At 40.1% G+C, this 11,137-nt stretch overlaps 1 gene segment (V, D, J or C); it reads right to left on the minus strand.

Annotated features, from left to right (window-relative positions):
* Window positions 1-749: 749 nt before the first annotated feature.
* Window positions 750-1,611, minus strand: LOC119876514. The segment is given in 2 exon segments: window positions 750-1,346; window positions 1,450-1,611. Coding segments are annotated over 2 exon segments (609 nt in total).
* Between the last annotated feature and the right edge of the window lie 9,526 nt (window positions 1,612-11,137).

Here is an 11,137-nt window from a genome sequence, read left to right on the forward strand (position 1 = left end):
TTGCTTTCCCAGATTCACACTGATATTGATTCTGTGAGAGTGGTTCAAGACTGAAGTCACACCTGCACTCCGTCATCTCTCCATTTGATTTTTGAGCCCTTTGTAGTGTCATGACCAGCATGAATTTTATGTTGTTTCTAAAATCCTTGCATATTAGAAATGATGAATACCCACCCTTTGCAACAACGTGGATGGAACTGGACTGTATTATGCTGAGTGAAGTAAGTCAATTGGAGAAGGACAAACATATGGTCGCATTTATTCAGGGAATGTAGAAAATCGAGAAAGGGAATAAAGGAGAAAGGAAGGAAAATGAGGTGGAAATGTCAGGGAAGGAGACAGAACATGAGAGAATCCTCACTCTGGGAAATGAACAAGGGGTAGTGGAAGGGGAGGTTGGTGGAGGGTTCGGGTGACTGGGTGACAGGCAGTGAGGGAGGCACTTGGCCGGATAAGCACTGGGTGTTATGGTATATGTTGGCAAATTGAAATCTAATAAAAATATACAAAATAAAATAAAATCATTGCACAATGAGCTGGGTAGTTGTTTCATGTTCCATGTATACAGCTGGGACTCTTATAGAAGAGAAGTTGTGGTAAATGGCGATACGGGTAATAAACTGGTTTTTATGGACAGTAGTAAGAAATTTTAAGCAGATTTGTCCTTGAGCATATAAGAAGAGTTGTTGACTAAATCCAACCAACTTTCCAAAACAGAAACTGAATAAGGAATAAGCAAAACAACAGGCACTACCATTTTTGGGTGTTGGAATATTTCACTTTCTATGACAACAAAGTGTGTAAGTTAGAGATTGAATATGTAAGCAAAGAATCCTGTACCCAAAGAGACTCCCTTGGGGAAACTGCTCCTTGGAGAGGAAGACCAGACCCTGACAGGAAACCTGTCCAGAGCCTCCATCTGCATCTGCTCCTGGGCCTTGAACACAGAAGTGGTGAGGACTGTGCACCCCCTGGTGGTCCTGATCCCCTTCTACAGGGAGGTTTGTGTCTGGACTCACACTGAGGTCGACTCACTGTGTCCTTCGCACAGTAATACACAGCCGTGTCCTCGGCTCTCAGGCTGTTCATCTGCAGATACAGCGTGTTCTTGGCGTTGTCTCTGGAGATGGTGAATCGGCCCTTCACAGCGTCTGCGTAGTATGTGCTACTTCCACTACTGCTAATAGCTGCGACCCACTGCAGCCCCTTCCCTGGAGACTGACGGACCCAGCTCATGCCATAGCTACTGAAGGTGAATCCAGAGGCCACACAGGACAGTCTCAAGGACCCCCCAGGCTTCACCAGGTCTCCCCCAGACTCCACCAGCTGCACCTCACCCTGGACACCTGCAAACACAAGACATCCTCGTCAGGAAACTGTCCCACATCCCCTGTTTCTGTCACTCACCTCCACTCACATACTCAGGGTTTCTGGTTCTTCATGAATTACCTTTTAAAATAGCGACAAGGAAAACCCAGCAGAGCACAGACTCCATGGTGGTTTGTCTGTGTTGTGTCCTGAGCACTGAATGGGGTCACCTGGGAACCCTGGGGCTGGAGTTCCTCTCCCAGCTGCAGGGTCGGGGCTGGGCTTCTTTAATCAGTGGAGGGAGGCCCCTATTTGCATGTCCCCTGACTATATAGTCACCTACAAACTTAGATTCAATTCTTAATAAGTTATATACAAAGATTGCTTCACAACCCCAGATCAGTTTGTTTTGGTTTCACAGTGAATTTATGATGTTCTAATCCATGCATTTATCTTTGCATTTCTGTTCCTCTTTAAAGGTCTTTCATTAGTATAGGCCATTTTTAAACAGTTTTTATTCTGCTTAATGAAGTTTAATCATAAATATTTATTTTTGGTACCAGTATAAAGGTGATTGTTTTCTAAATTTGATACAGAAAATTTGTTGTTAGGGTGTAGGATTTAACCTTATTGTCTATGCTGATTTTATATCCTGAATTTTCTTTGAGCTCATTAGTTACTTGTAATTGTTTTTTGAAATAATTTTCCTCATTGACTATGTATATGCAAACAAATTATTTAACTTCCTGTTGACTTATTTTAATATCTTTTATTTTATTATTGGCCTAATTTCAAGGGTAATCTTAGATTTAGGTGCATAAATATTTTCCCTGTTATTTGTCAGATTCTTTACTCAATATTTTGTCTGATATATAGCAGATTTAGGATAGCAAATGAATTTCTTTTTGCATGTGTATCAGCTGCCTAATATATGGTGTGGTGCGGGACCTCACCAAGGGCAGGAAGTCTGTTCACAACTTCTGCCCAATTCTGATTGGAGATATATATCTTTGGTGTGTGTTGAGATTGATAAGTTCATTTTAGATTTGAATTCGAGCCTTTAATCTGATAAGAAATTTCCAAATATCTTCTTGCATTCTCTAGGTGGCCTTTTAGTTACTTTGAGTGATTCCTTTCCTGTGAAAATGCTCTTTCCTTGATAAAGTTGCCATAGTTCATTTTCCTTTGTTTTCCCTTGCCTCTGGAGACACGTCTAGAAGTGGTTGCAGCTGAGGTAGAAAAGGTGCTGCCTGTGTTCTCCTGAGGATTCTGATGGTTTCCTGACTCACATTTAGGTCTTTCATCAAGTTTGAGTCCATTTTTGTGAATGATGTAAAACAAGTGTCCCCTTTCATTCTTCTGCATGTGGCTCTCCAATATTGCCAATGGCATTTATTGAAGAGATTTTCTTTTATTCCATTGGATATTCTTTCCCGCTTTGTCAAGATTTTTTGCCCATACTATTCTGGGTCCATTTCTGGGTTCTTAAAGTTTTCTATTTATCTATAAGTCTGTATTTTTTCCAGGGCCATACTATCCTGGTGATCACAACGTTGTAATTTACCTTGCAACCAGAATCACGATGTCTCCAGCTTTGCTTTACTTTTTCAGGATTGCTTTGGTTAGTGGAGGTCTTTGTGGTTCTCTAAAGGTTTTTAGATCATTTGCTCAAGCTCTGGAACAAATGCTGGTGATATTTCATAAACCTGGTTTTGAAGGGATAACTTGCTCTTGGTAGTATAGTTATTTTTTCAATATTTATTCTTCTAATCTATGAGAATAAATATTTCCTATCTACTTGCATCTTACATACTGTCTTTCATAAGTGTTCTGGAATGTTTAGACTATATATCCATCCCTCTTTGGTTAGGATTTTCCCTCATTATCTGATGATTTCTGGTGCAATTATAAATTGCATCCAGTCCTTTTTTTTCTTCTTTTCTATTTCATTTGCACTATGTAGAAAAGCCATTGACTTCCTTGTATTCATTTTACATGCTCCGATCTTGCTGAACTCCGGTGTCAGTTCTAGAAATTTTTTCAACGAATCTTTGGGATTTAAACTTAAAATAACTTTCGTGTGAAGAATGAAAGTTTGATTTTTTCTTTGCTGAGTTGGAGGACATTTCCTTCTGTTTGTTGTCTGATGGTTGAGGCTAGGCCTTCTACCACAATCGTAAAGAACAGTGGTGATGGAGGTCATCCCTGTCCTGTTTCTGATTAGGGGAAAAGCTCTCAACTTTTCCCTGTTGAAGAAGACATTCTCCATGTGTCTTCTGTAAATGGCTTTTATGTTGAATATGTTCCCCTATCTCTACGCAGCAAGAAATTTTTAACATGAAAGTATAATCGCTCTTGCCAAAAGCATTTTGGGCATGAGTTGAGATTATAAAATGGTCCTTATCCTTTGTTTCATTAATGATCCAAATCCCATTGTTGGATTTGCAGATGCTGATCCACCCTTACAGACCAGAAATTAGGCCCATTTCATCATGGCGAATTATCCTATTAAGGTACTGGTGGATCCTGTTTGTTAGGATCTTGGCGACATTTTGCATCCATATCCATCAAGGATATTAGTCTTTAATTCTCATTTTAGGTTAGATCTTTGTCTTCCTTTGAGGTCAAGGCAATGATACCCTCTGAAAATGAGCTTGGAAGTTTCCATTAATTTCTATTTTTTGAAAAATTTTCAGGATAGGTATTAATTCTATTTCAATGCTTGTTGCATTCCCATGGGTAGCCATCTGTCCCAGAACTTTTGATTGTTAGAAGACTTTTAAATATGTTTGATTTTCATTCCCTGGTTTGGAGTCTTTACATATTTTCTATTCATTCCTGTTTCCAACTGGGTTGTTTCTACATTTACTTGAAGGCATCCATTTTTTCTCTGATTGCTGAATTTGTTGGCATGTTATTGCTCATAATGTTTTCTCTAATAGTTTATTTTTCATGTATTTATTCCATATTTATTTAAGCTCAATTTTCCAACATAGAGTAACACCAAGTGCTCATCTCATCACATGCCCTCCTTAGTGCCCGTCACCCAGGTACCAGGTCCTACCACCCACTTCCCTTCCCCATTCCTTTGTTTGACTCCCAGGGATAGGAGTCTCTCATGTTTGGTCTTCCTCTCTGATTTATCCCCTCTCATTTTACCTCCTTCCCTTATGATCCCTTTCGTTGTATGAGAGAAAGTATGATGATTGTCCTTCTGGGACTGACTTATTTCATTGGCATAATACTGTGTAGTTAGAAACATGTTGATGGAAATGGTAGCTACTGATCCTTTCTAATGACTTAGAAATATCCCTTTGTATATATAAACCATATCATGTTTATCAATTTGTCTCCAAAAGACATCGTGACTTCTCCCAGAATTTGGCTATTGTGGACATTGCTGCTATAAACATTGGGGTGCAGGTATCCTGCTGTTTCACTGCATCTGTGTCTTTGGGATAAATCCCTGACAGTGCAATTTCTGGGTCTTAGGCAGATCTATTTTTAACCCTTTAGGAACCTCCACACTGTTTTCCAGAGTGGCTGTACCAGCTAATATTCCCACCAACAGTGGAAGAGAGTTCCCCTTCCTCTACATCCTCTCGAACATGTGTTGTTTTATTTCTTATTAATATTCGCCATTCTCTGTTGTGTAAAGTAGCAGCTGATTGTGTTTGGATGTGCTTTTATCTGATAGAGAGTGATGTGGAGAATTTTTTCATGGACTAGTTGGCCATATGTAGGTCTTATTTGGAGAAATTTCTGTTCAAGATTTCTCCTCATTTCTTAACAGGATTCCTTGTTTCTTGGGTGTTGGGTTTGGTAAGTAATTTACACATGTTGGCTACAAGCCCTTTGCCTTATATGTTATTTGATAATATCATCTTCCCTTCTGTTGACTGTTTCTTTTGCTGTGCAGAAGTTATTTATCTTGAAGAAGTTCCAATAATTCATTTTTACTTTTGTTTCCCTTGCCCTCATGGATGTATCTTGAAAGAAGTTGCTGTGGCCAAGTTCAAAAGGGGTATTTCCTCTACTATTTTGATGGAATCTTGTCTCACACTTAGATATTTCATATATTTTGATTTTATCTTTTTGTACGGTGTAAGAGAATGGTCTAGTTTCATTCTTCTGCATGTGGCTGTCCAATTTTCCCAGCACCATTTATTGAAGACAGTGTCCTGAATATGGTCACCCAGGGATACTGGGGCTGGGGCTCCTCTCCGAGCTCAAAGTCTGGGCTGGGGTGCTTTAATTAGTGGAGGGAGGGCCTTATTTGCATGTTCTCTGACTATAACCTCAGCTTTAAATTTTTATTTTTGATGCAAGTAAAGTGATATTTTTGTTAATTTTATATAGTTTTTGTTAGTGTTGGAATCATAACTGTATTTGTTTATTTTATATCCTGAATTTTCCCTGAAATCCTTAGCTGATTCTTCGTTTGTAGAGTTTGTAGGCATTGCCCCTGTAGCAGATCATGTCATATGGAAATGAATAATATTTCTTCCTCTCTACTGATTAATTTTTTATTGCCAACTTTCCCTGGGTAGTTCTTCACCTCGTTGGAGCAGAAAAAATTGCTCTGCTTTTCTTCTGATTTCATTGCCTCATCTAATAGCTCAGTAGACATAAGATATAACTAAGGGGAGATGCATTTCATTTTCCAGGTGCATGAGCTACGTAAAATACAAAACCCATACAATGACCACAGCAGGCAGCACTTCTGCCCTTAGACAATACGATGGTGTGTTTGTGGATATTTAAGGCCAGGATTTGGGTTTTGGTCAGTGAATGAGTGAGCAGATGACAAGGGTTGTTTGCAGAGCCTTCTGAGCCCTGTTCCCTACCATGATTTGCAGGATGGTTTTCCTCTCTTGAAACAGAGAAAGAGTAAATCCCAACAAATATTTATTTGACTGGCTTAGGGAGCTTAAAAGGTTCTTTACACAACAAATGCAGCCTGAAAATGCCAGAGTATCAGCGTTGGATTCATGTGTCACTAGTATCTTTGTCTGTGCCTACAAAACTTAGGAATGTCTGTCTTAACTCTGTAAAGAAAGTCTATAATCTTTTGATAAGGATTGCATTGACTGCATAGCAAGTTCTGGGTAGCATATATTTTAAAAATATTCCTGTTTTTGAAATTATTTCATAACTTTCTTATTCACACCTAGAGTGATGCAGAGACATAGTGAGAGGGAGAAGCGGGATCTCTACAGGGAGCCCATTGTGGAATCCATCCAAGGACCTTGAGTTTGACGAGAGCCAAAGGCAGACACTCAATCACTGAGCAACACAGGTGTCCAAACAATAGTTATTCTTCTAATACATAAACATGCAATGGTTTTCTATCTCGTTGTGTCTTCCTCAGTTTACTTCTTAAAAAGCTGTATAAGTAGAAATATGTTGAATAAATCAAAGTACCTCAGGAGGGGGACATCACAATGTTGGTGGTCAAGCTGTATTACTGAGTCATTATCATCAAGACAACCTGGTACCTGCACAAAACAACACATAGATGAATGGAACAGAGTAGAGAAGCCAGAAATGGATAATCAACTCTATGATCAACTAATCCTCCAGAATCAAGAGTGCATGTGCAATGGAAAACACACAGGCTCATCAATAAATAGTGTAGAACACTCGCCAAAGTAACTGAAGAAGACACAAAGAAAGTGAAAATACACCATGCCCATGAAATGAAAGAATAAATATTTTTAAGATGCCTCTGCTATGCAGAGCAGTCTACACATTCAATGCAATCCCCATCCATTTACCATGTTCCCCAGTGTAGTTAACTCGCCATGTGATATTGAGTGTACAATATAGTGATGACACTTCCATCCATCCCCCACTGCTCCTAGGACCAGTGCTCTCCCTTATCCAGGTCTGCTATGTCACTCGGGCCCTCCCACCTCCCCCTTTACTAACCAACAGTATGTTTCCATATTGAAGAGTATGTTTCATGGTTTGTCTCAATAAATTTTTCCCCTTGGATAATTTGTGTTTTTTAATTGAATTTTGCATATGAGTGAGTCATACGGTATTTGTCTTGTTGTGACTTAGTTAACATTACACGCTATCTAGTTCTATACTCTATGCTGCAAATTGCAAGGATTCATTCTTCTTTGTGTATGTCCCGCATCTCTGCATCCTTTCATCAGTAGTGGACAGTTGGGCTGCTTCCCTTATTTGTCTATAGCACAAACAGGTCCTATAAATATAGGGATGTGAACTTCTCTTTGAATTAGTGTTTTATTTTTTGGGTAAATACACTGTACCACAACTATTTGGTCATACAGTAGTTCTATTTTTAACTGTAGTAGGAATATCTATACTGTTTTCACAGTGTCTACACCAATGTCACTCCCACCAGCAGTGTAAGAGGAACCTTATCCCTTCTAGAAACACTTCACAGTGTTTATATCATGGAAGAAGTTTTCAGAGCATGATGCTAAGACCCTAAGAGGAGACGACTGTTTAACTCCTTCCCTGGATTAAGAAATCCCTCAATCTTGTGTTCTCTGGTGAGTGTGAGTGTCCTCTGATGGTCCAAGTCCACATGTTGGATCCCAGGATCCTAGCAGACATTCACGGATCTGTTTTCCTCCCTTCTCTTTTATCCACAATCAACATAGAGAACTTTGCAGCATGAGCACCATGGAGCCTCCTGTTCAGAGAATGTCTCCCCTTACTTATTTCCCATCTTTGCCTCCTCACTCTGCTCCTGGCTTACAAATATCCAGATACCCTTACTGTATTCAGAGGTGTCCAGGAATCTTGTATCAAGTATTCCTTAGCATATTTAAGAGACAGAAGCACTTTTTCTTCCATAAAAGTGAGAAGAAAATGAAAGATGCTTTCTGGACTCACAAATGATACTGAAACAGGCAGATAAAGTGCTCTGCCTCAAACATGTACCAACTTCAAAGAAAATGAAGGGTTGAACCAGATTAAAAAAAAACAGCACAGTAGTGGGAGTCTGAGATTCAGAACATTCTCAAGCCTTGATCCTAGTGGAATGTTGCCCAGATGGATGTTCATTGCTTAGTGTTAGTGATGCCTTTTGAACTTACAATTTACCTCCTCTGAAACAAAATGCCAGCACCTGTTCTTTAATGTTTGTGGAGAATTGTGTTCATAAGGAGGTGATCTGTGTTTTATTTTATTTTTTAATTTATTTTTTGTTTGCTTTTGCATTTTGTTTGGTGTTTCCAGTTTTTTTTAAGATTTTATTTATTTATTCATGATAGACATGCAGAAAGAGAGAGGCAGAGACACAGGCAGAGGAAGAAGCAGGCTCCATGCAGGGAGCTCGATGTGGGACTTGATCCGAGGACTCCAGGATCACCTCGAGCTAAAGGGGGCACTAAACCACTGGGCCACCGGGGCAGCCTTGTTTCCAGTTTTGTGTGTGTGTATGTGTGTGTGTGTGTGTGTTAGATTCATAGATCTATCACCTCCTAGAAAAGGATTTACACCAAAAGTAGGTACCCAAATATCACCATACCTGAGTTAGATGATTAGACTTTGGAAGATATAAATTATGATATGTAGGTAAAATTTGGCCTTGGGTCATTACTGTTATGGGTTGCCATTTAGGGTGATGCCAATGTGTGTCACTGTGAATCCCATGTGAGAATAAGGTGAACATTTGCATGTCTGAGTATGGACTGTATTTATCTAGGTCATTGTTGAGTCTGTGGTTGATAACTTTGTGGCCCAACTGATTGTCATGGTTGATAATTTCAGAGATCTTGATATTACCACCATGATGGGGAGTTTCGATCTGGACATTGGGGGATTGAATGACATTCACCTTCTGTCCATCTCATGTCTCCAGATGCGAGGGACTGAGGACTCAACATCCATTAGTGGTTTCACTCTGTGAATTGGGCAGGGAAAACCTCATAACCAAGTGAAGCCACTTTCCTCTATAAACTCCAGGTCTCTTTCTGATTCTGTGTGTCTAACTGAACTCAGATACGTGTACATGGATGGAAGGAAAACTCCATGAGTCAGAGAGAGACTTTGCCATATAAACAAGGAAAGGTCCCTAAATTTGTCATTGCACCTGAGTCTGGTGTGCACCTGGTTCTCTGCAGGCCTGATGGGATGATGCAGGACACCTGTCAGTGGAGAGGGGAGCCATCCCTACAAACTTGGCTCTGGGATGTCTGCCAGAACCCATTACCATCCTCACAGTGAATGTGATTAGACCCAGGGGTATCCACAGGGTGTCTCTTACCAGCAATCTTTAGGTCCCTAGCATTTGTGTGGAACCATCAAGCCTCTGAGTTGTTTCTCTCCAAGTGTTTCATTGCCATAGGTTCTATTGGATGGGAAATGTAGCCTCTTTCAGTAAGTTCAGGGAACCCACTTCTCCTGGAAGGAGTCATTCCTGGGATCTTGTCTCTGGTATAAACCTCTGATCTGTGTTCTGATAGTGAAAGTGAAGGTCTTCTTCCCTTGAAGATAAAATCTGATATGGTTTCCACACTTATTCCCAACTATTCTCATTGTGAATCACTAACGAGATTGTCATTGGTCTGATAATTCTCCCAAGGAGCCAGTGCTGGGATCCATGGGTGGTGTCAGGTGGTGGAGACCGGGGTACAGATCCTGGTAAAAAGGCATCCCCAAGCTCAGTATTGTTTCCTACAGAGGAAAGGGAGGTGAATGGGAATGCCAGCTGACACTTGTCTGTGACTTCTGCAGATCCAGCAGCACTCTGTGTGCACGAGGATGGACCAGGAGCTCAGGATGACCCCACGCAGGCAGGTTGTGGGAGACCATGCCTGGATAGGCTGCCCGTGAGGTGTGGACACAGATGATCTAGGATGGGCAGCTTTGGATCGATGTCTAGCCCATGGGACACCACACTGATAGTCCCTATATTTTAGTTAACCAATGTTGTTTATCTGTTATTAATAAAATGATAAAATGCAAAAAGAGAGACTTGTTTAATTAGATCCCTTTGGCTATGTCCTTTGAGGCAAAATTTCTCTTTATTCCTGAATGTATAATGATCATAAAATTATTCTGAAACCTCTGTGTCTCTCATGAATAAATAAATAAAATCTTTAAAAAATTATTCTGAAACCTTAAAAAAGACATTTATAAATATACGGTAGATTTTCTGTCAGTTAAACGGCTTTACTTTTATTTTAGAAATAGTACACAGAGTGAATCTTAAAATTTTTGAAGTGTAAAGCACAGTAGTGTTAGGCATATGCACTGGAAATTGTCACCCTGAAGCACCTACAACAGAACCTCATTGATTCCACAACACCTGTTATGAAGGTCAGCCCTTGCCGGCTCAGAGGCTCAGGAACCAACCAGAGTTGTATTGCTGGTCACATATCATCTGGGCCTTTGCAAGAGCTCCCAGGGTTATTGATATAATTGAGTTGAGTAGAGATACAGATAATATGTTAATGTTTACAAGGTATATCCTTTTCATCCCTCATGTAGGTAGCAAATAACATCAGGACAATTAGGCAGGAGTTAAAGCACAAGCATATTCCAAAGCAAAAATTTAAGAATAAGCCATCTACTCCCAAGTCATACAAGATTCTGAGGGGCAAGATGACGGAAGAGTAGGGTCTCCAAGTCACCTGTCCCCACCAAATTACCTAGATCACTTTCAAATCATCCTGAATACCTACAAATTTGGCCTGAGATTTAAAGAGAGAACAGCAGGAATGCTACAGTGAGAACAGTTCACGCTTCTACCAAGGTAGAAACATGGAAAAAAATAAAACAGCATCTAAAGGGGAGGGGCCCCAGCGAGGAGCTGGACTAAAAGAAGCCTTAATAATCTACATTT

This window comes from Canis lupus, chromosome 8 (assembly GCF_011100685.1).
Source record: "Canis lupus familiaris isolate Mischka breed German Shepherd chromosome 8, alternate assembly UU_Cfam_GSD_1.0, whole genome shotgun sequence".
Taxonomy (NCBI): Eukaryota; Metazoa; Chordata; class Mammalia; order Carnivora; family Canidae; genus Canis; species Canis lupus.